Source organism: Alligator sinensis, unplaced genomic scaffold (genome assembly GCF_000455745.1).
Source record: "Alligator sinensis unplaced genomic scaffold, ASM45574v1 scaffold1253_1, whole genome shotgun sequence".
NCBI classification, from domain to species: Eukaryota; Metazoa; Chordata; order Crocodylia; family Alligatoridae; genus Alligator; species Alligator sinensis.
Window position 1 is genome coordinate 114514 of NW_005842944.1, and position 27403 is coordinate 141916.

The following is a 27403-nucleotide window of genomic DNA, read 5'->3' on the forward strand; positions in this document are numbered from 1 at the left end:
GGGTTTTAACTAGATCACCTTGTGAGGATGCCTTCCTGCCCTGCTTTCTTATGATCCTATGCTACAATGTTTAACAGTTAAACACCAAAATGTTGTCATAACCCAAAGGTATGATTTTGTGTGTGCTTCGGCACTAGAATTATTCCCGCTAAATTGCAGCTTCATTGCACAGTGGAGTTTTCTGCTGCAGAGGAGAATCCCGATGCAAGGGAGAATTTCCCGCCAATTTGGAGCTTCCTTGGCAGGGTGCATTGCTCAAGTTGCAAGAGAAATGCACGGTGCAAAGGAGTTCCCGCCACCCGCATGCAAATTTGTGTCCCGCTATTGGCTAGTTCTAAATTATTCCCACGTGGCGGCTAACAATTGGCCTGTTAGCCGTATAAGAGGCTTGAGCGGTTTCTGCCCAAGCCGAAGAGGACTCCACATCCATCTTGTGGGGACTCTGGGTACATGGCAGGGTAATAGAAACCCTGTGTGAGATTCAGAGGAGTTTGGCGACCTGATCCACTGCCCACCTCTTTTCGTCTTCAAGCGATAATTCTTTTTAAGACGTATCTACGAGGTTTCTATTTTGGTGACGCGCTTGTCCAGGGCATCCGGAGCTCTGTTTCCGTGGAGCCTAGCAAACTCCACGTGATTGTTCGTGTCGTTTTGTTTGTAACTGCAACTCAAGCAAGTTTTCCAGCCTGCACCGCAACCATCTTCGGTGTAAGTAAACAATCTTTAAATCTACCATTACGAGTCCGTGCCTAATTCTAGCGTGTCGCCCGTTCTTTCCGACGCCGCGTGCCCGGGCTGCTGGCCACAGCCCGCGCAGAGCACAAAAAAGGGCCCGGATCACACCCGGCCGGCACAAATGTATTAACATTATGCTACAATGTTTAAATAGTTAATGTTAATACATTTTGTCACTTTTAGGTTTTTGATTTAATGACCCATTTTGATGTATCCTGTTTATACCTCAGAACTGCTATTTCAGACTGCCTGAATATGTGATAAAATATTGATTGCCTCTTTATTCATGTTTTCAAGGTTTTCTTTTCTATCTAAGGAATAGAAACATAGTTTTAATAGAAGAGTATGGTTCTAGAGTAGAGGTGTCTAGCATAAATTTGCCAGTAGTCCATCAGACTATTGGAGGTTGGGGGAAATGGCTAGTGGGGTATGACTTGCCACAAAATTCAGGGTTCTTGAACCCCAATGCACATGGGCATTGGTGGCAGGGGAGCAAGCAAGGGCTACACGGGTACAGCACTTGCTTGTCCTGTGTCCACAGGACTTGTTCCTCTGCCTGATCCCAGACTGGCCATAGCTGCTGCTGGCCTCTGGATCCAGCCTGGGCTGACCCCTATCACCCAGATCTTGACTGGGTAAGCTGGACATCCCTGTTTTAGAGCATGGTTTATGGAAAGGGCTGGATTTTGTGACCATTGCAACAGAAGTCCTAGGTTATAAATAGGAAATGTTAGAGTAGTTGTGGGTGACATTTAGAGTCAGTTGGGGAAAGAATTTTTACACTGTTAGAGTTGATTCTATTAATTGACTAGTAAGAAGGGTTGGAATATCAAATCAATAGAACTTAAAACCTTGTGTCAATATGCTGAATCACATTCCAGCTGACTAGCTAGGCCCTTTAGACTAAATTTTTCAAGTCTTCATACTTAAACTCCTGAATTCTTAGTATGTGCATCTGAATACAGGAGCCTAACTTTTAACAGAAGCAAAGCATCTGGAATGCCAGCTGACTTATATTCCATATGGGTCCTTATTACTTGTGAAAAATAAGCTACTTGTATTTAATGGCCACTGTAAATTTGGACATATAACTTCAGATACCCAGACTTAAAAATAGTAACTTTTGTGTTGCACTATTGTACACCTATTATAAATGTGAGTAAATAGGACTCGCTCTCCCCTTCCCCTGCCATCTTTCAGCAGCTATTAAACAGAGTCAATGGCACAGTACAGATTTATATAGGAATGACCTTTCTTGACTTTTAGTCTGTATTTGAGCCGAGTTTCTCTGCACTGTTCTGACATTAGCCTTCCATGTTAAGTGAAAGGATTCAAGAGGCAAATATTTTTGTGGTATCTTTTATTGGACCAACTGTGTAGTTAGAGCTGTTCAACCAGCTTTCTCGCATTTGATGTTCTTCCTTGAGTCTGAAGGAGAAGCAGATGCAGGCTGAGCTAAAAACTCTAGGAAAGGCTCTATGCAAATGCAGACAGTCTTTTTGAATCAGGGGTGTCAAACATACAGCCTGGGGCCTGGACTCTGCCTGCAAAACTGTTCCACAGGCAATATGGTGTGTTGCCAGAATGTAGGGGAGTGTGGCCACTGGGGGTGCATGGTCATAGATGGTAGGTGGACAAGTCACTGCTGTGCATATACAGCCTCCATTTGCTCCCCTCCCCTGCTGGCACTGGACCCAGACCATTGCAGCTACTGCTGGTTCCACAGATCTGATGGGAGAGGAGACCCTGCAGGCCAGATCATGCCCATGGCCTATGGTGAATTTGACACCCTTGGTTTGGAGGACAATGAACTAGGAGTGGAGAGGTGATCCAGGAGCTGTTATAAGACAAATGTGAAGTAGAATAGGTGATCTGTTTAGTGACAACAAACATTCAAGATGGGGATAGTTATTGCCAATGACAGAGGTTCCCAATCGCTGGGCTGCAGCCCAGTACCAGGCTGTGAAGGGTTGGCTGCTGGTCCTCAGGAGGGTTGGCTGCCAGACCGGAAGTCCAGAATAAAAAAGGTTCAACTGCCACTCCATGGTCTGCCGGTCATCAGTTTGCTGGTCCACGGTCTAAAAAAAGTGGGAACCCCTGGCCTGTGAAGTGCAGGGAGATGATTGGCAGTATTTGTAAGGTTACTGTAATGAGTCATAAAGCCACTCTCTGTGTTAAGACCAAATTTTTGACTGCCCAGTATAGTTACGAATTTCTGTTTCCATGCCCATCTTCCCAACATGCTTTGTAAATTCCTTTTGAACATGAGGATTGTAAGGTCAAAGGAAGTGGTTCAATGAATAATGTTCTTGTCTGTCTTTTTTTTGTTTGTTTGTTTGTTTGTTTCTGAAAAAGTTCATTTGGGTGCATAGTTCCTGTCTTGTTTCACCAACGTGGTTTCAATGGGGGCTTCTGATGCATTGGATGAGGTGCACATAACAATGTAGTATATGTGTAGGATCTGTGGATTTTGATAGTTTTATTGTGAGGTGTGTTCGCTGTTGTGTTGGAGATATCTTGATAAGTTTTACATTTGTTGTTGAGGCAGGATTTGGAGGTGTCCCATTTGGAGTCTATTGATTAGAGAAGAGTGTGCTTCTGGGCCAGGAGTGGGGAAGTAGGAATACTTTTCTCAAGATCACATCTTTGTATGAGCCACACAATTACCCTGTAATAACCTACTACAATACAAAAAGAAAACTCCCTCCAATTGTGGCCTCTTAGTTGTTACATACTATTCCGCACTGGAACCTATAAGATCATACTATTTCAGCCTGTAATTGGAAAAAGATCAGACCTTGAGGGAAGTATTCCCAACTCCCCCATATGCATTTCAGACAATACTCAAGGAAGTTTTAGTTGATTTTAAAAAGTATTAAGATGAGTTAGGTAGTTGAGAAGACAGTTTAATTTTTTTTTACCAGGTTCTTCCCCTGTCTTTAAAAAAAAGAAAAGGGTGGGGGGGAGGGCAGGCAGGGACAAAACAATCCACTCCATTTCCATAGTTTCTAAAGTTCCCTGGCAGAAAATTGGGAAGATAAGAAAACTAGGAATACCAAGTTTTAAGGATACTTTTGTCTATAAAAGGTGCAGAGTTTTACCAGTACTTTATGTATATAACATAAAGAAGCAAAATGGGTATGAACTTTGCTTTGCTTCGCAGATTAGCTTTATAGTTACCAGTTAATAAAGAAAAATACTGAATTGTGAAGTAGAAAAAATGTTTTCTGAAATTTATACCTGTCAAAGTAAATACATGTTTTTTCTTTTAGTATTTGGGCACTATTAACCTGGCTATGCATACGTTTTACTAAGTTAAACGTGCCTCTGACTGGCTGTTGCATGGACTCGCACTAACACCAAAGGAAACCAGTTAAACAAGGGGAGAGTGACCCCTAAATTTTAAGGAATGTAATGGGGTTGAATTAACTTTTGGACAACAAGTGGGGACTTTTCATAATCTGGTGTTGATAGCATGAGTTTAGAGCAAAATATGTTAATTTAATTTTAATTTCTTCATAGGCTGTAAATGATTCTTGCTACCAAAGCGATGACTCAGTCCTCAAGTCCCTTGTAGAGATTGCAGATACTGTTCCAAAATATTTGCGCCCACACCTAGAACCTACCTTACAACTAAGTCTGAAGGTAAATTTGAAAATTTATAAGCTATTATAACTGTAGAATGCCACTTGCTAATAAACTTTTGGTCTAATCATCTGCATTAATCTTCTGGATTGCAGTTGTGTGCTGACACTAGCCTCAGTAACATGCAGCGGCAGTTGGCACTTGAAGTAATAGTGACTCTCTCAGAGACTGCCGCTGCTATGCTGAGAAGACATACTAGCATCGTTGCACAAGCTAGTAAGTAAAATGTTCCTTTTTATTAAATATTTTGCCTCATTTTTACCTTGTTTATTTTAATGCATAATGTGTTAAATAGCACAATCTTGTTTTGATTTTTGGTATTGTTAAATGTTTATTTACACCCTGTCCCTGAATTAAGGATTCTCAAAACTCTTTCTAGGAAGGCCACATTATATTTATGACTGCTTGGCCTATTTGTCTTTCCCATTTGATTGTGGAAATACTAATAACTTGCAATTTCATAATATTCCAGTAGTAACGAGGGAAAATGCTGGGAAAGTAATCCTGGGAAAACATTTTGTGTAGTTTTAGCTGTTATTTGATCGAGCTGAGACTTCCAAAATTGTATACCTATATTATACTGAAGTCACGCGTACAAAAGGTAGATACAGTAAATGCGTTGTTAACCAGCATTTTACAAGCCAGCGTGCTTTGTTAACCGGCATGCCGACTTGTAAGAAAGTGACACCAGAAGTGCCCGCCGTGGCACTTTCGGTTTCTCCGAGCCCCCACAGCCTGGGGGCATAATAGGCTATGCGGGACCTGCCTTCCTGTCCTGCAGGGGCAGCGGGACGCCCCAGACGCAGCAGGAGAAGCAGCGGCCCAGGCCGCTCAATTAACCAGTATATTTGTTATCCAGCATCCCCCATTCCCAGGGGATGCCTGATAACAGAGGTTTTACTGTATTTAGGTTCCTAAAAAAAAAGTATCCTGACTCTTCAAAGGTGTGAATAGCTTGTGACTCCTATGGAATTCAGATTTCCCAATCGGCTTTAAATAAATATTCAGTACTTTTAAATACTAATGTTGTATTTGAAAGTCAGGCAACTTTATTTAGGTGCTTATTATATAGGCTTTAGTTTAAATCTGAAATACTAAAATCTAGACTGCAAACTTCAGGGCAGTTACCGTGCCATTTTTCCTATGGAAATTGGAGCGCATTTGTAGACGCTAAATATAACACTCAGCTGGACAACACAGCCACAGTACTATTCTCTGTGTGTGCATACATATACCTGCATTGTCTCAGATCTTTTTTGTCAGTGGATAGGGCACTGAGATGAGCAAGTGGTGCTCTCAGAATGATTTCCCTTTATTTTCACTCTGATAGGTGAACGTACTTCTTGCAAAGTCCCTGGAAGTTCCCTAAAGGCAATCTGATATTTCCTGTTTTTGTAGTCTAGACTATTTTATGCTTGCAGCTAATTGATGGCTATCAATCCATTTCAATAAAGTGAAAAAGAAAGCCAACCTTGTTTTTTTTTCCTAACTTAACCTGTGTATCTAAGAGACCAAGTGTCTCTACATAATGTGGATTAAAAAGCAGGCCTTTCATAATAGTGGTTTTTGGAATTTTTGTTAAACTAGGTTCACTTGACTTGAATGATCTAGATCATTCTTGGCAACCCTTACTAATGAGGTGCACCGCTTTAGACCCAACTGCCACTACAGGCTGCTGATATTCTGTCATCCATGCTCTATGCTGAAGGCTGCTCTCTTGCCATTGTAATGCAGCCTCCAGTGAAAAATGTGTGGCAGATTTTGTACTACGTAATTTGGCAGCACCCATGAGTGGAGGCTTGCTGTAGAGGCTAATAGCAATCCTCTCTGCAGAGTAGGAACGCTGGAGTGTCAGCAAGGGATCAGACAGCTGTGAGTAGAACATGGAACATAGGCCAGATCAGACAATTGGGTAGCAGTAGGGCACTGGCAAGCTGTTAGTAAAACATGGACTGGATCAGACATTTGCAGGCTGGACCCAATCTGGCTCACAGGTCACAAGTTGCTGACCCTTGATCTAGAAGAGTGGTCCCCAACCGGTCAATCCTGATCGATTGGTCGATCGGGGAGCCTCTTTTAGTCGATCCTGGGCTAGGGGAGCTGGGTGCATGCATGCAATAGGTATACCATAGATCTTGGGTTGCTTTTAAAATTCCAAAAGTGATCTCCTACTTAAAAAGGTTGGAGACCACTGATCTAGAACATTCAGTAGGGTCACTTCTCCTTTTTTCAAAGCATACATGGATTTGGGGATCTTGAGCCTTTGTGCCTCTTAGCTTGACCAGATTTGAACACTTATCAGCAAAAGCAACCCAGTACTACGTATGTATATTTACCCTTATACGCTTGAAAAGCATCTCTTGGCTGTTATGTTTCTGAAACAGAAAATTTAGGTTCTTCCATAGTGGTTTCTGGCACTTGGACAACACCAGCTTCTTTATTGGTAGACAAGATGTTATCTTGGGCAAATAATGCCTTGAGGATTTTGAAGTTATGGTATAATCTTTTGGTTAATTCAGCCCATATTTAGAGCACTTCTAGATTCAATAATAAGTTGTTGCGTAACAGCAGTGGCAGGTAGTGTTTTCTGCCACCTCTAGTTGTCCAGGAGTCTGACCTGGATAGTGACCTAGCCCTGTCTGTGCCAGGGGACCATCACGTCCTTTTTGGACCACGACAGGGGTATCAAATTCACTGTCCTCCCTCCCAGGCCGGATCCATGCCTTGAGGCAACAGGGCAAGCAGCACTCTGTTGGCATAGCCATTGCTCATTCCTTGCTACTGAACGATGGCCCAGTGAGTCCTCATAGCCCCCGATTCAGTGATAGATACTACCCCTTGCTTGCCCTGCCTTGGAATTCCCAGGCCAACTAGGAGCCCCGTGGGCTGTATGTTTGACACCCCTGGACTACAATAATACAGTATACCTGGGTGTGAAATTCTTCATGATTTAAACTCCAACTAGCACATTGAGTTATATCACTTTTTTTTCTTCAGCACCGTAGGTAGGGGTCTACCAAACTTGAGACAGTGTCTGGTCAGTTTTGTGGGCAAATCCCAGGGCCAGCCACTATTTTCACAGGCTGAGCATGGCAGGGCCCCCCAACAGCTCTGGCAAAGGAGGTCCGGTAGTCCTGCCCCTCCCCACAGATTGCCAGATGGCCCAAAAATGCAGCTTAATTACCCTGACTAAGCCTGGGGAAGCCATTAATCCACAAATTATTAAGCATGCATTAATGGCTCCTGTGCTTAATCAGGGTAGTTAAGCCACAGTCTTGGGCCATCCTCAACCAAGGAGGCTGTAAGCAGCTGCACCGGGGTCCTGGGCTGGCTGTGGCAGGCAGCAGGGAAGCTGCAGGCAGCTGCACCATGGTCCATGGAGCCCCAGCCTGGATCAGTGCCAGCAACAGGTGCACATGTGCAGTGAAACAGGCCAGAGCTCTCTGGACCTCAGTACAGCTGCTTGCAGCCTCCCAGCTGCCTGCCACAGCCAGCCTGGTCTCAGTGGCCATAGGCAGGAGCCTTCTTAGAGCTCACCCAGTTTCGCATTTTCCATAGCCCCCACCAGCAGCAATCTCTAATGACAAGTCTGAAAAATATTGCTAAACTTTTTCAAATAGATACGCTGTCTTTTAACAGTGGAATCATGGCTTTTTAAATATCTGTCTTTCAGAAGGATTACGGTGGCATAAAGCTGACTTCTGGTGAAAAGACTTTTTATTGCTTTCAAAGCAAAATGTTCAAAAGAGTTTCTTCTAAGACCATTTAAAACTACAAGCATAAATTACTGTTGTTTCAGTTTTGAAACTGCATAGCATTGAAGTAAACCTAAATGGTTTTCTAATTGGGGAACCTACTGGAAGTAACACACTAAAAAATGTTAAGCAATTTATTGATCTTTTTAGTTCCTCAGATGTTAGCAATGATGGTTGACTTGGAAGAAGATGAAGATTGGGCAAATGCAGATGAGCTTGAGGATGATGATTTTGACAGGTAACTGCCAAACCAGCTGTCTTTATGGAAATAAAACATGCAGCATCCCAGTGACCTGGGTGTTTGCAAGGCAGGTCGTGCAGTCATTTGCATCTTTCGTGCTTCCTATCCATCATTCTCCATCTCACAACACCCAGAGGCTTTATTTTTATATAGATAGATTCATACAAGAGAGCTAGCACAAGAGAAAATAGAATCCTTGTGGTATAGATTTGTACCATAACTAACTGAATATAATATTCCAGTTTTAGAATTAAATACAGTACAAACTTGGAAGGAGCGAGTTTGGGAGCAGGATCAGTGTTCCTGGAAAGGCTTCAGTGGAAGTAGTGTTAAGACTTTAGCAGGGTGTTTGGAAGCAGCGTGAATGCCGAAGCTAACTCTTGGAGCCACACTAATTAAAATGCCTCTTCCCCCCCACCCCCCCAACCCCTGGAGCCTATATTTGATTGATCTTTTGTTGGCAAAACAGCATGGAATCAAAAAGCAGATAGATTTAAAGCAAGGGAATTCTGCTCTGCAGTGGTTATTTATTTGAAGTTCCAGGCTTTTTCCATCTCATCCTTTGGAGCTCCTATAGTCAAGTATGAGTTCTGTTAGAATTGTATAAACTTGTAGTTCAAAACCGTTTGTCCTAGAAGACATTACACTTCCCCACAAGTTTGCATAGGTGAGAATGAGGAAGAAAATCTGAAGAGGAAGATTATGAAAAAGAAATCAGGAGAGATGCTGCCCAGGAGTATGCATTAGGTGTTATGATTTGTGGTATGTGTGCCTGATCCTGTAGCAATACAAGCCAGCAAAATGACCTTAACTTTAACATTGAATGCTGCGCTTTTATGGCTAAAGAATCATTCGGAGAAAGAGCAGTTGTATCTTATGCCTTGAATCAATATCCTTTGAAACTGATATAATTGTTGAATCTATTTATAATCTACAGTTTCCAATGATCTAAGTTTGTCTAATAAACATCAAACCAAAGAGAAGCCTATTAAATTGAGGTCTATGCAACTTTCCTGACCTTACTGAGGAATCTGCTCTGCTGGTGCAAAAACAGCCATACAAAGGAGCAACTTTCTATGCTTATTTTAAAAAAATAATTCTTCATTGTACAAACCTTTCACTCTTTCACACTTCTCACTTTTCCACAGTTCTCTGTGGGCCTGCCTCTTTCTTCTATCATCATTCTCCCTCCTCAATCTGAAATTCACCAAGATTTTCCTTATCAGTGGTTAGGTTTGATTTATAATACATCATAGACTTAATTAGATTTCTTACTTTCTTCTTCCTCCTCACAAAATGTGACATGGCTTCCATTTTTAAGTTGGAGGTATAGGTTTCATTGAGAGTTCTGCCTATTCACTCTAGCTCAGCAGAAAATTGGACAAAACAGACATGTTTACCCTTCAGGTTCTAAGAAGCCTTTGAGGTGGGTGCTCTTCAGTCAAAGGACAAATTTTCATCCTGAAGCTACAGGTGGGGGAGTGATTTAGCTTGAAGTGCAGTAATAAGACATTTTATGTGGCCACAACATTCTTCAACTAATGGCTATCTTGGCTTAAACATATGCTTTAGGGATACTGACTTGTTATGAGAGTAGGAATGCAGTGTTGCCAAACACTTTTTTCACAACTTTGTTGAGGCCATATGACTAACCTCCATTGTTTTTTGTAATCAGTTCAGTGGCTTCCAGCACAGTAGTTGAAAGAATCTGATTCTGACTATTCTGCCTTAATTCATGTGAAATTATTCAGCCTTCCCTTAGTGCAGGGGTCAGCAAGGTTTTGTAGCAAAGGACTACACCCCCAGGAGGAGTCCACGCAGCCCTCCCGGGGGTGGGTGAGCCCCCGATCTGCCTGCCAGATCACGGTAGGCTGCTCCTGCTATCGGGCGGCCAGCAGCAGTACCTATCTAACTATCTGCACCCAGCATCTGTCCCAGGTGGCGGGAACTGTCATCTGGCAGGCAGATCGAGGACCCGCACACCCAGGAGGAGTCCAGCAGAGCCCCACAGCCCTCCCTGAGGTGTGGGCAAGCCCCTGATCTGCCTGCCAGATAACAGGAGGCTGGCTCGCAGCACTGGGGAACTGAGCCCGGTATGGGGAAGCACCTCCCGCCGCCAGGCTCAGCTCCCAGCTCCTCGAAGCGCTGGGGAACAGACTGGTGGGAGGAAGCTAAGCGAAGCACTGGGCTGCAGTCCGCCTCCAGCCACAAGGCCAGCTCCCAGTGGCTCACAGCTGCATGGAACTCCTCCCAGGGGTGGGAGGCAGAGCGCAGCCTCGGCTCTGCCCACCTCCCGCCACTGGGCTGAGCTCCGTGGGGCTGGCGGAGCTGATCGAAGTGCAGCCTGGCAGCGGGAGACGGGCAGAGCCAGTTCTGTGCTCCGATCAGCTTTGCCAGCCCCACAGAGCTTAGCCCAGTGGCAGGAGGTGTGGAAAAGGGCTGCGGTCCCCACCAGGCTGAGCCACATGGGGCTACGCGGAGCCACTTGAAGTGCAGCCCTGGCTCTCCCCTGCCTCCCACCACCTGGCTGGCTGCTTCAAAATTCAAAAGTTTCAAAACATTTGGACTGGCATTGTTTTGTTTCGAGGCTGTTTCAAAGCCCTTTGTTTCATTTCAATTTTACTGTTTCGAGCTCTAAATGAGTCAAAACAGCATCAAAACAACCAGTGAAGCTTCGCACAGCCCCAGTATTTATGCCTTTTTAGATTCATCTACTTGCCTGAGTCCCTCATGCGTAGGGCAAAAATGAGGAAGTAAAACTTGGTACTAAAGGCAGTTTCTGATTGTTGGAACCTTTGCTCTACTCTGAACTAAATATGATTTTTATTTTTATTTTAATTAACTTAGCAATGCAGTTGCTGGTGAAAGTGCATTGGACAGAATGGCATGTGGCCTTGGAGGGAAACTTGTTCTGCCTATGATTAAGGAACATATTATGCAAATGCTCCAGAATCGTAAGTATTTTTGTCCCTCAATATAAGTTATTTTGGATTGGCTATTTAAGCTTTCTGTTCAGCTACTTTACACTGTGCTGTAATCTAAAAGTATAATAAGAGAGAAATCCTGTTAGACTACGTTTATTCTCTGCTCAGGATGGTTTAGAAAAGCATGCGTGTGTGTGTGTGTGTGTGTGTGTGTGTGTGTGTCAAATGTGATAACATTTTGGTCAGTCATGGAAAGTTAAACGTAGAAGCTCCTTTATTATATACTGAAATACCTCTACCCTTCCCTCTCCCTCTTGTCCCTGAAGAGCAGGGGATGAGGGAGCTGCGACAGGAACTGCACCCTGCTCTAGTGCCTCATGTTAACCAATTCTGGTGAGGGAGGCACAGGGTGTGTGTGTCCCCTAGGTGAAACTTAATGTTTTTAAGTATGTTTTACTTGGAAACATTTCAAATTTATATCCGTCTGTGCCCCTTCTGGAGCATTAATTGCATATAAGCGTAGATTTCTTTTTCTTGTATATTGCAAATTATAATTAGTAATAATTGACTCTGACACCTGTCCCCCTTCCTAAGATGACAGGTTGAATATGCATTGGAGACCTGAAACTATGGATAGGTGTAACTTTAATTGCTTTAAAGGGGACCAATAGAGTGGAGGCTGGTTAGACGTGTCCAACTTATGTAATATTTACTTGTGCATATTCCTATAGCTGTATAATTCAGCTAAGTTGCTGTGTCTTTTTTTTTTTTAACGTTAAATGGAACAGGGTTAATTTTTTTTTAACTAGTCCATTAATAAGTATATAGAGTCATAGAAAATTACAGTTGAAAGGGACCTCAGGCAGTCATGTATTCTAGTCCAACCCCCTGCTCAAAGCAAGACCATCTCCAATTAGATCATTCCAGCCAGGGCTTTGTCAAGCCAGGCCTTTAAAAATCTCCAAGAACAAAGATTCCACCACCTCCCTAGGTAACCCCTTCCAGTGCTTCACCACCCTCCTAGTGAAAGAGGTTTTTTTCTAATATCAAGCCTAAATTTCCCTTGCTGCAGTTGGAGACCATTGCTCCTTGTTCTGTCATCTGTCACCACTGAAAATTGGTTTAGCTCCAACCTTTTCGGCACCACCCTTCAGGTAGTTGAAGGCTGCTATCAAATCCCGTCTTAGACTTCTCTTCTGTAGACTAAATAAGCCCAGTTCTCTCAGCTTCTCCTTGTAAGTCATGTCCCTCAGCCCCCTCACCATTTTTGTTGCCCTCTGCTGGGCTCTCTCCAACTTGTCCATATCCTTACAATAGTGACCCCAAAACTGGACACAGTACTCCAGATGTGGTCTCACCAGTCTCAAGTAGAGAGGAATAATTACTTCCCTCAATCTGTCAGCAATGCTCCTGCTAATGCAGCCCAGTATACAAGACTTTGCACTTGAACTTGAGGCTGCATCCAGATGAGCACACGTTTGTGGTGCCACATACTGCACATTTAGAAGCAGCACAGAGTGGGTTTTGACCCCTGGATACAAAAAAGCAGGGCAGTGCACTCGGGAACAGTGCGTGCCACCCAAAACCGGAGCTTGGCCACCCAGAGCCACACTCCAGCTGCCAGCCAAACTGAGTGGCACCCCAGTCAATGTTGGCCCCAGCCTCCCCTACCCAACCCAGGGTAACCTGCCAAGTGCCAGAGATCATGTGGCACAGACATTCCCCAGGGACAACTAGCGGTGGCCCAAAGTGTCCTGCTGCTAGTTGTCCCCAGGGAACCAAACATCCATGCTCATGTGGACGCAGCCCGTGAGATTTCTTGTGGCCCAGTCTTTGTCCTAGCCCTACCCTCCAGTGCATGTACTACACCCCCCAGCTTGGTGTCATCCATTATCAGTGGTATCATTTATATCACTGATTTAATGTCTGGCATGCATGCTAATAGTAATTAAGTAGGAAGGAGGTGGTACAGCTTGAACCTACTGAACTATCTTCTCTTTTCTGTAATGATACTATATTTGACTGGTTAGCAAATGAAAACTTGGGCTTTTTGTAAACGATTACACTATTGCTGGAGATTAAGGTGGTACTGTATCATCCTTTGTTTGCTGTGATTTAGAGAAAAGACAGTCTAAATACACTGGAGATATGTAAGATGAAGTGATAAGAAATGGATATTCCAGTTTAAAATCTATCCAGATTATATGGAGGGGGTGGGGAGAATCCTGTTTTGCTACCCTCCTAGTTCTATCCTAGCATAGGAAAGGACTTGTGGATAACAGCTCAGCTGTAACACAGTATGCACAATTTGCATATTCTCCCACTCTAAAGGAAGGATGTTAAAAGAAAAATGTATCAAGCTGATTAGGCTTTTTTTTAAGCAAGCCTGAAGTTACTCTTCCAAAAGTATATTTTACTTGAGGTTTTCACCTTTAAAAAAAAATCTGATAATCTCTGCCAAATTTAAAATTTATGATGTTGGATTAAAATATGTGATGGTCTTTTAACTGAATAGTCGTTGTTTTCTAACTTAGGGATTTTTTTCTTTTTAACAAAAATGCAGTTCCAGGCCTTTAGCCCTGGAGGCATAACATGACTAGTTCAGGCTGTTTCAGTTCCTTAATCCAGCAGAGAAAAGGACTGCATGTGGATGGGGAGGTGTTCAAGGGAATCCTGGGTTAAGTATCTGATCCTATGTTCTGGTTTTTCACTGGTTGCTTAAATGAGTCTGTTTTCTGCCTTATCACTTTCTAAAATGAGTAATACCTTGTTTTCTCATCTTTTCTAGCTGATTGGAAATATAGGCATGCTGGCTTGATGGCTTTGTCAGCCATTGGCGAAGGCTGCCATCAACAGATGGAGGGAATTCTAAATGAGATAGTTAACTTTGTTTTGCTTTTCCTCCAGGATCCTGTAAGTATAATACAGTTAATTCATAGTTTCATAGTACTTAGGGTCAGAAGGGACCAGCAGATAATTTGGTCCAACCAACCCCCTGCCCTGGGCAGGAACGAGTGCTGGGGTCATAACACCCCAGCCAAATATCTATCCAGCCTCCTCTTGAAGACCCCCCCCAAAGCAAGGGAGAGCACCACCTCTCTTGGGAGTCTATTCCAGAGCCTGGCTAATGGTAAAGTAATGCCTCCTGATGTCCAGCCTGAACCTTCTCTCTAACAATTTGTGGCCATTATTCCTAGTAACCCCTGGTGGTGCCCAGGGGAACAGAGCCTTCCCCCAATTCCTGTTGGTCCCCACCCCCAGTGAGTTTGTAAATGGCCACCAGATCCCCTCTCAGCCTGCTCTTGTGGAGGCTGAATAGGTTCAGGCCCTTTAGCCTCTTTTCATAGGGCCTGCCCTGCTGCACCTTGACCAGGCAAGTGGCCCTTCTCTGGACCCTCTCAATGCCAGTCACATCCCTCTTGAAGTGCAGCACCCAGAACTGGACGCAGTACTCCAACTGCGACCTGACCAACGCTGCATAGAAGGGAAGGATCACCTCCCTGGACCTGCTTGTGATGCATCTGTAGATGCATGTCAAGGTGCGTTTAGCCTTACTGACCACTTCCTCACATTGGCGGCTTATGTTCATCCTGGAGTCAGCAACAACTCCAAGGTTCCTTTCTGCCACTGTGTTGACAAGAAGAGAGTTCCCCAGCCTATAGGTGTGTTGCTGGTTCCTTCTGCATTGAATTCCATCCTAGTCTCATCCGTCTACCTCTAACCTATTCATCAGAATAGTCTCTTTTACTTGTTCTTCTCTGTATGCTAAGTATTTGAGGGGAATTTTTGTTTCAGCATCCGAGAGTACGATATGCAGCCTGTAATGCAATTGGACAAATGGCTACTGACTTTGCACCTGGCTTCCAAAAGAAATTCCATGAAAAGGCAAGTAGTCAGCCACCCAACATAACAGCATTGGTCTGTTTGAAAAACTTGTTGTGTTTGAACCAGAATCTTTCTGTTTCAGGTAATTGCAGCTCTTTTGCAAACCATGGAAGACCAAGGCAACCAACGTGTTCAGGCTCATGCAGCTGCTGCACTCATTAATTTTACTGAAGATTGTCCCAAATCGTTACTTATTCCATATTTGGATAATCTGGTGAAGCATCTTCATTCCACCATGGTGATAAAGTTGCAGGAGGTATGCTTCATGATTTGGATATTTTTGTCAAAATCCATGAACTAATAGAGAGTAGAGTTCTTGATTCCTGTAAAACAAACTGGTGTTCAGTGAATATTTAATACCAGCTATTTTATCAAAAACGGAATTACGTTTTATCTGAATTATTATATTCTGCGCAAGGCATGTATCCCATCCAAAAATGTTTTTCAAGAATTGTTTGCAAGGAAATGTCTTTTAAATGTTTTTTGTTTTGTTTTGTTTTTTCCCTCCCCTTCAAGTTGATACAGAAAGGCACTAAGCTGGTTTTGGAACAAGTAGTGACTTCCATTGCATCAGTTGCAGATACAGCAGAAGAGAAGTTTGTTCCTTACTATGATTTGTTTATGCCCTCTCTGAAACACATTGTTGAGAATGCTGTACAGAAGGAACTTAGACTTCTAAGAGGAAAAACTATTGAATGCATCAGCCTGATTGGCCTTGCAGTTGGTAAAGAAAAGGTAAGTTTGAGGTTTGTAAGATTGTGCTACACAGTTATGAAGATCGAACAGTGTGTTGAATTTTCCTAATTTGATTGACGGAAATTTAAACTAATTGAACAGCAGATGGCAATTTCCTCTTTAATTGGATGGATGTATACTATTTAAATTAGCTATGCCTCACTACTTTTTGTCTTTCTGTTATTACTATTCTGTATTTCTTTTTCCAAAGTTACCACCTTGTGTTTAAAACTTCTGTTTAAAAGGAGTGGGCGGGAGTGTAGGTGGGTGTGTATAGTGACTTTAAAAGCTATTCCTTCAGTCTAAATACATACGTTGACGTGAGATTTGGCCTACTTGGTACCATATTAATCCATGGTTGTTAAAAAGACAAGATCATTCCACTTTTATATTTTAATATTGCTGCTTTAAATTTCATATGAAGCTTAGAATTGTTTAAAGCAAGCATGTCAAAACCAAACTTCCCTAAACCTGGATATGGTAGTACTGTTGCCATTTGCAATTTGCTGTAACTTTTGGTCTGTTTTGTCATTTTATTTTTCAGTCAAAATAGTACTGGTGATACTTACGTCCTTGACGAAGGGGCAGAGATGGGCAATATGAGTCTTTAAACTTTTCATTGGAATAGAATTGTGGGTCATGAGTTCTAAAAAATCTGTAAGTGGGTAGAAGCAGCAGTAAAGTGCAGTCTCTCATTTTTATAGGTATAAGGTGCCTGTGGTTTTTAAGCCTTTGAATTTGACATGCAGATTAATAAAACTTCAGTCCCATTCAAACATCCTGGCATTTGAGTAATACAAATAGTGACTTATTGAATTCTGTCCTGAGCCAAAATCCAATTAGGAATGCAGTCTGGGACTGATCCAGGAGGCAGGTTTGTAGTTCCTTAATTCTGCCTCCCCTCTTCTTTCCATGGCTTTTCCTTTTTGCATCTCAATGTGAAACTGCTGATCATCTTTCCCAGTCAGAGGATAGATTGGTAAATCGCTAGCCTTTCTGTATGACAAACTGTACATGTGACAGAGTTTAAAACAAACTAGTGTTTGACAGGCTGTTCATTTTTATGGGCATTTTTATGGGTATAAGCATTGGGTGAATAATTGTCCACGTGTTATTGTGTAATCTTACTTTGACATGACCCTCAATTGTTTATTCACTAGTGCTTTTGACAGCGTATTCCATGGTAAAATTAAACTGTTCTGGAAAGCTTGAATCCCCAGATCCTTTTTGTGTTTTAACTGATAAATATGATACATTTTGTGTTTTATCCAATAAATAAAACTTAAATTACTTCAGGAATAAGAGCTACAGAAATGCTACCTGTATCTCTCAAGCTACTTTTGCAAAGGTATGCAAATGAGAGACTGGCACATTTATTCTCTTAGAATGTAAGCCTAAGTTAGTAAGTCTCAAGGACAATATGGTATGCTTTTAAATTGCTACTTTTTTTTTAATAGCTAGTCATTCAAAGAATGTCCCTGAACTTGAAATAAATGTTATTAGATTTGACATTTAATATATGCATGCCTTTTACTTCTAGTTTATGCAGGATGCATCAGATGTGATGCAGCTCTTGTTGAAAACACAGACAGATTTTAGTGATCTGGAAGATGACGACCCTCAGGTATGTCAGAAGATGCTCACTTTTTTAACTTCTGTTTTTGTTGTTGCCTAGCATTGCAAGTGTTCCTTGCTTTAGTTCATTGTTTTTTTTGTAAATGTATTGTATTGTATTGTATAAATAAAACTAGTTCTTAAATCCTTGCCTTCCCCCAGTTGACCCTATCCTGCATCTCTTTACCTTTCCATTGCTCTCTTTAATCTCACTGTCCTCTAGTTCTTCATCCTCACTACAAAAACATACTTCAGTTTTTTTCCTATCTTAAAGAAGAAAAAGTTCCACTCTTGATCCCACTTGCATCTCCACCTTTTCCATCTCCTTTCTCCTTCTCATTCTTAAGATCATTGTATTTTCTGTTTTATAACTAACGTCCTAGAGTTCTTATTCTCCAGTTCTGTCCTAGATACTCTCCAGGCCAGCTTGGATGATGGAAGCCTCTGACCATCAGTTTTTAGCGCAAGTGAAATTGCTTTTGTCAAAGCCTCTGAGCTGCCTCAAAATCAGTCCCCGTTTTCCTCATCTCTGTCACCTATAATGCAGTCTCACTCTTGAAAATTGTGGTATCTTGGGTTTCAGGTCTTTACTGATCCTTATTTCTTTAGCCAGTCATTTTAGCATGTTCTTCAAAGGATTCTGACCATTTTTGTGGGGATTCAGTAGACCTTCCTCTGTTTTGTTTTTCTTCAATTTCTGTATCCTGCATTTTGCTAATCTAATCTTCAAACAAAGTCAAGGAGTATATTTATGCTGATGACCTGCAGACCTCTTTTGCTACACCAAACATCTCCTGTCCAGACTGAAATCTAGGAATGTGTAGCAATGAGTTCTGTACCTTCTTCCTTGATCATAACATACCATTGTTATTCAGTCCCTCAAACTGATGAGCTAGGCCTTGTCTTAAACTCAGACCTCTAAATCTTTGGCAATCTATAGTATAATCTTTCTTATTTCTTTAATTGTGAAATTAAACCCCTTGGCCCAAGTTCTTGTCCTTCTGTATCCACATTACTGCAACATCTTCCTTGACTTTGATAGTTGTAATATCGATGTGGTGGGGGAAGAGGCAGACGCTGGGGAGAGGCGGAGAGTGGTGGGGAGAGGCAGGGAGTTGGCAGAGCTAGAGGCAGAGACTGGGGAGTGGAGGCTACAGGTGCTAAGTAGGGCAGGAAGACTGCAGAGGGAAGAATTGAGGGTGGCAGGGCAAGAGAGGACTGTCTGCCCCACCCCCAGCCACTTCTTTCCTTTCTATAGCAGTGTGGGGGAACAAATTCAAGACAACCTTCTGATTATAATTTTCCAGGTACAGAATCTAACAAATTTACATATTTTACATGTATAGAATCTAATAATTCTATAATTACATATATAGAATCCATAATTAAGCATGGACTTAAAAGGAAATTAAATCTTGAAGGTTCATTGGGTGGCATAATCAGTATCTATGCTAAAGTTCTTAAGGCCAAAAGGCAAAGGTCTAAAATAATTGTTCACCAGGCTTTTTTCAACCTTTTTATTGGCAGAGGTTTGTAACCATTGAGAACTGTTCTCAAGATTCAATTTCCCTTTAAGTCCATGCTTCTAGAAAAAAACCTGCAAGAATAACCTACAGTTTTTAGTTTCAAAGTTGCTAAATCTAGCAAGGACTATCATGTGCTGCTTCTGTGGTGAAATAAGGTAGTTGCAGAGCTTCAAAGCACAATTACACTTCACATAACTTTCAGTAGTCTTCATTCAGCTTTTTTTGGTAGAACAGGTCAGGTCTAAAACGTGACAGAATCATAAGACTGAATCCTGCTCACTAGTGCTGTGTCTTCTGGTATCAGGAAAGTACAGAAATTGTAAACGTCTATCTTTTGTATCTTTTTTAATTCAATTTCTTGAAGTTGAGCTCTTACCGCTGTTTGGATTTTAAAAAAATGGTTGATGTACCTAATAGTTTGGAGGACTTTTCCACATATGTGGATCTGTTCTATCAAGCAGTTCTGGGCAAACCCTGTGAAAATTATTTTCAACAGAATAAAAACTGACTTCAGTTTCCAGATATTAACAATCAAGAATTAGGGTTCAAGTTCCTTAGTCTGCTTGCTTGTATTTGCCAGGCTAGCTTGTGCATGTAAACACAAACTGTATTACCTCAGAAGCCCACCTTTATCAAAAATCATTTGTGGTTGAATTGGAAAGGAGTGATATTACAAACAAACCAGGGGGCAAAATAGTTAATATGCATGGAATGGAATTTGCATAACTTTCTGTTTAATGAGATAAAGGTTGAAATTTTCAACACAAGACACAAGTTTCTTTACAAGAATGTTGTAATAGTTACTGAAGGAAACTTCTCTACTTTTACTTTGTGTCTGTCAGTACCACGTGTAAATTGCTTTTTACTTGTCAGTGATGGTTTAAAAGGTATTAATGTTTCTAATCTGAAGGGGAAGCCAAAAATTTGATTAGTTCAGGTTATTTCAGTTGGGTGAGGTGGGGCATAAAATAGTATTGGTTTTGGATGGAATTGGAGTCCTTTGCAATCCTGTCCATTTACAAAAATATGGATGGTATCCTATTTCCCTCACTGCAGCAGGATATGAACAAAAAGCAATATTTCTACCCACAGTTCAAAATTCCTCTTTCAATCAATCTTGGCCCGAAAGCTCTTAGACTTTCTGAGGACTGTGTTTTTAGTGTTTGCTCTGTTTTTTTCCTTGGCTTTCTTCTCAGCTTTCTGTTGGCTTCTGTGGCCTCTTGCATCTGTGAGACCAAAATAATAGCTGATGAAACCTACAAGTTTATTTTCTGGACAGTGAGATGCCTGGTTTCAGGGGGAAGGCCACTACTGTTGTGATTTCACACAAGTAATTTTACAGAACACTTTCAAATGAAGGGTGGCAGCTAGTCTTAATTTGTAAAAGTACTTTTGGCTTTTCCATCAATAAATTTGAAAGTATGCAACCTTTTCCTTTATAGCTCAAGGTGTTTGATTCATAAGATTAATTAAATTCTATACATTTGAGAGCCTTTCAGATCCTTTTTGTTGTGGTGAATGAGAAATTGCTGCTCTGCAAAAAAACCCAAAAAACTTCAGTGAACCATCCCTTAATTCATTTAATATTTCATAAAGTTCAGTAAATCACCCTAACTTTACAAATTACATGTTCCTATTTGAAGGAAACTAGGGGTTTGAGGGGTTCTACTTCAGAAATATCACCTTTACTAGAGCCACCATATTTGGAACTTATAAGGGTAAGAAACAGCATTTTGCTAATACCTTCATGTGAGTGAACACAGACAGATGTAAGTGCTAATAGTAGCCATGCTTTGAAAAAACAGCCTGCAGGTAGAATCAGATTTTCTTTGTGTTGAACACTTTTTCAGTCCAACAGATTTATAACCAGGATTAGTGTTATGTAATGCAGAGTATAATAGTTTATTTTGTTCCCTCTTGTTCTAATACATGTTGAAAGGTGAAAACTCTGCCTTCATTTTATAGATATCATATATGATCTCTGCATGGGCTAGAATGTGCAAGATTCTGGGTAAAGAATTTCAGCAGTACCTTCCTGTTGTCATGGGGCCTTTAATGAAGACTGCATCAATTAAACCTGAAGTAGCTCTTCTAGACAGTAAGTTTCAACTAGTGCCTTTTTTGGGGGGGGGACCAGACTATTTAGAAGTCCTGCAACAACTAATTTTAATTTTTTCTTTCCACACCAGCACAAGATATGGAAAATATGAGTGATGATGATGGTTGGGAATTTGTTAACTTAGGAGATCAACAAAGTTTTGGAATTAAAACTGCAGGCCTTGAAGAAAAAGCTACTGCATGCCAGATGCTGGTGAGTACTAGAGAAATTCTAGTCAGCTACATGTACCATCTTCCTGTAGAATTAAAATAGTAATTGTCTACTGTCAGACATGATGTTCAGATATAAAATCTGCATATACTGTACTGGGAGTGGGTTGTTTTGTTTGGTTGTTTTTTGGTTTTTTTGGAGGGGCTACTTTTTGCCAAGGTGAGGTTGTGGGGGCTAAACCATTCATTGGTTCATCTTACTGATAAGAATCTAATAAAGTACTTGGTGTGGGGGTGCTTCTTGTTTGTGTTCATACTGCTGCAGTTGAGTTTCAGAATTCTTCAGGGGATTGTTCATGTAGACTTTTCTTTACTGTATTTTTTTTAAACCCTGTGCAATAGATTTCTAAAAAAGTAAATTCATTTTGGTCTTAAGTTTTGCTAGAAGTGACCTTTGGAGTGTCCTTTTCAGATGGTTCTAAGTAAAAGTAACCTTAAAAAATAAATAAAGCTTTAAATATTTTAGGCTAAACTTTCAAAAGAATTTGGTAGATGGCAGAACAGGCTTTTAAATTGGTGCCTACTTTCCAATTACTTCAGTTAGGAAGCAAGTAAATCCACTATCACATCTGCACCAGTAAACTCTCACCACTTCAGTTTCTTACCAATCATTTCATAATTTAAAAATCTTAGTGGTAGTTTTGCCTAAAGTGATGATGATAATGATTAGTACCTTTTTGTATTTCAGGTTTGCTATGCTAAGGAATTAAAGGAAGGATTTGTGGAGTATACAGAACAAGTAGTAAAACTCATGGTTCCTTTGTTGAAGTTCTATTTCCATGATGATATCCTATCAATGAACTTAAATATGTATTTGCAGGTTTAAAAACCTTCAAAAACCATGCTGACTTCTTCCTATGAATTTGAAACAGTTGTTTTACAGTGTTTGATGTTTTTTGACACTAATTCTGATTTAATAGAGAGCTTTTTTCAGCATTTCATAGATTTCATAGACATTAGGGGCTGGAAGGTATCTCACGAGCTCATCGGGTCCAGCCCCTGCACCATAGGCAGGAAGTCAGCTGGGATTCCTGAATCATGGATTCAGGCTTGTTAAGCGTACCTTCAAACAAGGCTTTCAGTAGGTCAGCTCAGCAATAATTGTTACTCTAAAAGAACAGCAAAGTTGTCCTTTGGGTGTGGGCATAGAATCATAGAAATTAAGGGTTGGAAGGGTCCTCAGGAGGTCATCTAGTCCAACCCCCTGCTCAAAGCAGGACCACCCCAACTAGATCATCCCAGCCAAAGCTTTGTCTAGCCGGGTCTTGAAAACCTCTAAGGATGGAGATTGCACCACCTATCTGGGTAACCTGTTTCAGTGTTTTTACTACCCACCCTCCTCGTGAAAAAATTCTTCCTTAATATCTAACCTAAACTTCCCTTGCTGCAACTTGAGACCATTGCTTCTTGTTGCGTCATCTGTCACCACTGAATAGTCTAGCTCCATCCTCTTTCGAACCCCCCTTCAGGTATTTGAAGGCTGTTATTAAATGCCCCTCTTCCCCCCCCTTAGTCTTCTCTTCTCTAGACTAAGCCTTGTTCCGTCCACCTCTCCTCACAAGTCACGTGCCCCGGCCCCTCACCATTTTTGTTGCCCTCCACTGTACTCTGTCCAATTGGTCCACACCCTTTCTGTAGTGGGGGGGCCCAAAACTGAATACAGTATTCCAGATGTGGCCTCACCAGTGCTGAATAGAGGGGAAGAATCACTTCCCTCAATCTGCTGGCAACAATCCTACCAATGTAGCCCAATATGCTGTTAGTCTTCTTGGCAACAAAGGTACGCTGCTGGCTCAGATTCAGCTTACTGTCCACTGTAACCCCCAGGTCCTTGTCTGCAGAGCTGCTGCCCAGCCAGTGAGCCCTCAGCGTGGCATGTTGGTGATACTTATGCTTTACCTGTGCAGTATTAGGAAGTTATGCTACATATAATTTGTCCAGCTAATATAATAGTTTGAACTGACAGTGTTTTAGTGTCCAGCCTTCATCAGCTGGAACATAGTTATCATATGGTTGTGGAGCATCATCAAGATGTAAATGGGGTAAAAGAATGTCCAAAAAGTACTGCTTTGTTAGCTTTTTATTCATTTTAGTTTGACAGCTTTCACAGTTTCCCTGCTTAATGTAGGTGCACATACCTCAAAGGTTTATTCAGATTGCACAGTCAAAGTAATATTTTGTCTGTTAAATATAAATTTAACACATTTACTGAAGTTCTGCTTTCTACTGCTTGTAATGTCTACTTTGCCATGTACTCTACCCAGTTGACTCCAGGGCTACAACCACGGCAGGGGTTCTTAATATTTCACAGAGCTCCCATAATTTTTTTGGCAAATACGGCTTGATAGTCAAAGACATCTCAGACATTTAATTTAATTTTATCTTTTAAAAATCTGCCAAAATTGTAAAAGTTGCAGTATGAAGCAACAAGTCATGCAAATTCTTGAATTGCTTTTTTTACTCTTAAATTATAAATAGGTTACAACTTTTATATGCCTAACCTTTTGGGTTTTTTTGTATTTAATCTTTGACTTTAATGTGCAGCCAGTTATGCAATGGAGTTGAGGGGACCAATTGTAGTTTCAGATCGAAAGTTGGTTGCTTGTTGTCTGATGCTTAGGTCAGGTCATAAAAGCATTGTTTTGGTCTCAGTGAACCACTATTTCCTTAATAAATTAAACGTGTTCGTGTGGCAGCAGCAGAATCGATGCCCTTGCTACTTGAATGTGCTAGAGTTCGTGGGCCAGAATACCTCACACAGATGTGGCATTTCATGTGTGATGCCCTTATCAAGGCCATTGGGACAGAACCAGATTCAGATGTACTCTCAGAAATAATGCATTCATTTGCAAAGGTAACCTTTTTCTAGATATCATTATCAGTGATAGCTTGTATATTTTTTTTTCAGTATTAATAATGGTATCTAGTAGTTTCAGTAAGCTTAAATAGCAGAAATATTTAGCTACATTTGCCTGATATTTTGACAACAGAATCTTTACTCTTTTTCAATAATTAATCAAAGGACTATCGTTCTAATATTATAAACAAAGTCTAGTTTCTTGGATTAGGTCATATTTTTATTCTCACAGTTAAAGTATCAGCCTAAAATGTTGAATATTGAATTTTTATTGAACAAAATTCAATATTCAATCCACTGCACACCTTCTTATGGTTCTAACATGCTAAATGAAAATTGTCCTTAATTTTAGAATTGAATATAAAATATTTTGAATCTTTATTTCTTTTTCCAGGGGCAAGCTGAAGTAAACATTTATGGTTTTAAGCATGGTAGAACTTTATTGCTACTTTATTTGTAATGTGTAGTTTCAAAGGTTTTTTTTCACAAATTTTATTCCTCTAGTGCATTGAGGTTATGGGAGATGGATGCCTTAATAATGAACACTTTGAAGAGCTTGGAGGAATATTGAAAGGAAAACTAGAAGAGCACTTTAAAAATCAAGAATTAAGACAGGGTAAGTTAATGTCATCTTCCACCACTAGAATAAGATTTCCAGAGTGGTTTTTAAAGCAGAATTCTTTTTGAGAAACAAATATTGTTTTGAGATCCAGGGACTGGAAATAGAATGTACAGTGATTTTGACTTAAGGTAACATTAGTAATTTGCCTTTGAAATAACCTAATGGGATATAATTCGTTCTCTATCTTTTTTTAAGTCTTTTAATGAAGGACGGTTGATTTTATTTAACCATTTATTTAATGGTTGATCGTAATGATTACTCCTGACCTTAAAAAACCATGAAAAACTTCTAGTCCCCCTCTGTCTGTAAAGCAGTCTTTGTATCCTTTTTTTCTTGGGGATTAGGAATGCTCATTTATCCTAGACAAGTGGTTCTCAACCTTTTTTAGACTTGAGGCAACCTTCCACATGGTCTGAATTTTAGTAGTGGCGGCCTATTTCAAAAACTAACTTTATTTCTTAGCATTTACCTTAAGGATTTCACATTGTGGCAAGGCAGGCAGAAGCAGGCAGGGTACCCCTGAGAGCATTGAAGGGAAAGGTGTTCTGCCGTGCCAGGCACCATACAAAGTATCTGGGGGTAGATTTTCAGACCCCTGGGGGAAGCAGCTATGTATGTAGGAAGTGGAAGGGGGTGACAGTGGCCACTGGAGGCACACAGGCTGGTTACAGGTGAAGGCAGCGGGAACCATAGTTTCATAGATGTTAGGGGACCTTACAAATCACCGGGTCCAGTCCCCCTGCACTTGGGCAGGAAGGACTGCTGGGGTCAGATGACCCCAGCAAGATGGGCGTCAAGATGCTTTTTGGAGATCTCCAGCGTGGGTGATCCCTCTGGGGGGAGCCCGTTCCAAACCCCCGGCACTTGACTTGTTAAGTTTTTCCTTATGTCTAGTCTGAAGTGATCTTCAATCAGTTTGTGCCCATTATTTCTTGTCCTCCCCTGGGAAGCCTTGGTGAATAGATGCTTCCCCAGGCCCTGATGCAGACACGTTACTAACCTGAAATAGGTTCAACATATTATTCTTTTTCCTCAACCTCATTCAAAAAACGTTGTGTACAAATTTGCAGCTATTCCTGGCTTCTGTACTCCTTTCCTACTTCAGTTTGCAGGGTTTTTCTTTTCTTTAAGAACTACTCCTGTAGCATAGTGTAATAAGTTAACATTCTTTCTTTTTAGTGAAAAGGCAAGATGAAGACTACGATGAGCAAGTTGAAGAGTCATTGCAAGATGAAGTAAGGTTTTGGGGGGGTTTCTATTCTGTGCGTCTTCTTTCTTTCTTTCTCACACTAAATACAACAGAGCAATGACTATGTGGAAACAAGCTATAGTACAATAACAAACTTGATTTGAAACAAAGCTTTTGAGAACAGTCCTTCATTGGATGAAGTGCATCTTTAGCATGTGTCCTTGAAATTTCTAAATAAGGTGTGTCCATTGAACTAAAGTATGTGCTGGAACCCAAAGATAATAAAAGGCCTGTCCCAACTACTAAAGGAAGAGGTTTTTGAGCATAGCTATTCCTTGTCTGGGGTGTTTGTTTAATTCCAAATGCTTTTTCTGAAATATTTTTAAAACAACTCTTATTTCAGTTTTTCCACTCTAAACATTGTGCACAGCTGGTCTGTTTTCTTTTTTTTTAATGCTTTTTGGGCACATGACTTGACTTTTAAAAACTATAAGCTATGGATCTGTTAGATGCCTTCACTAGATTTCTATATTAAAGACTAGAATTGCAAAGGACCAGGTAGAATATCAGGCTAATTATAGAAGAAGAATCTGGACACTAGTTGGCTAAACTTGGTATCTAGTACCCAGCACTGCTGGTATTTAATGGCCCTTCACCTCACAGACCTGCTCACTTAGAGCACTTCAGACCTGACAGAAGTAGGACCTTGAATTCCCAATGCTTTCCTGCTTGAAGGTGGTGGGGAGGCAGTATTTCCTCAGTGTCAAGCTCTTGTAAACAAAATTAAGATAGTCATCATTAGTTTCTCCGTACTAGGAAGCTCTGGCCTCTTCCCAAAGGAGCAGCAGAAGCAAGAGGCATGGTACTAACAATGTCAAAATTTGGAAACACAACAAAAAAACAAATCTTGCTCCTTTGTTCTAGAATTTAGAGAAATGAGTTGATGTTTTGGTATTGTTTATTTCATTCATGTTTTTTGGTCAACATTGGAACTTTTTTCCAGTTATGCCTATTTTGGCTTTGATGCATCTTGATACTAGTATATACAGTAATCCTCTCCATATTTTGGCATCAGATGCACTTCAAACATTAGGACTTACTGTAGTGAGCAGAGAGATTAGAGAGGTTGGTGCTTGTGAGAGTTCCTCTTAATTCCCAGTATATACAGGTTTTTCTCTATTCTCTTACAATTTAATCAAAACAAACTTGTTGGACTGGCTTCAGATCCTCTTAGTTTACATTCTCTTTCAGTGCAGTGTAGAAACCCAAGTAAGGCTCAAATGAGCTAGTTCAGGTACCAAAAGCAGGTTTAGATATGGTAATGTGCAGTTCTGTTCAGGGTAAATT

At 41.0% G+C, this 27403-nt stretch overlaps 1 protein-coding gene across 2 annotated transcripts in view; it reads left to right on the forward strand.

Moving 5' to 3' along the window:
- Positions 1–27403, forward strand: part of IPO5 (importin 5) — a 66477-nt gene that overhangs the window by 15811 nt on the left and 23263 nt on the right. For both annotated transcript variants that reach the window (XM_006036288.3, XM_025192556.1), the window contains 15 exons: positions 4258–4380; positions 4476–4596; positions 8286–8373; positions 11224–11330; positions 14089–14213; positions 15096–15185; positions 15268–15441; positions 15702–15920; positions 17461–17544; positions 21026–21158; positions 21250–21371; positions 22077–22173; positions 24070–24242; positions 24750–24861; positions 26047–26102. In XM_006036288.3, coding sequence (XP_006036350.1) covers positions 4258–4380; positions 4476–4596; positions 8286–8373; positions 11224–11330; positions 14089–14213; positions 15096–15185; positions 15268–15441; positions 15702–15920; positions 17461–17544; positions 21026–21158; positions 21250–21371; positions 22077–22173; positions 24070–24242; positions 24750–24861; positions 26047–26102 — 1824 coding nt within the window. The remainder of the gene's footprint in view (positions 1–4257; positions 4381–4475; positions 4597–8285; positions 8374–11223; positions 11331–14088; positions 14214–15095; positions 15186–15267; positions 15442–15701; positions 15921–17460; positions 17545–21025; positions 21159–21249; positions 21372–22076; positions 22174–24069; positions 24243–24749; positions 24862–26046; positions 26103–27403) is intronic.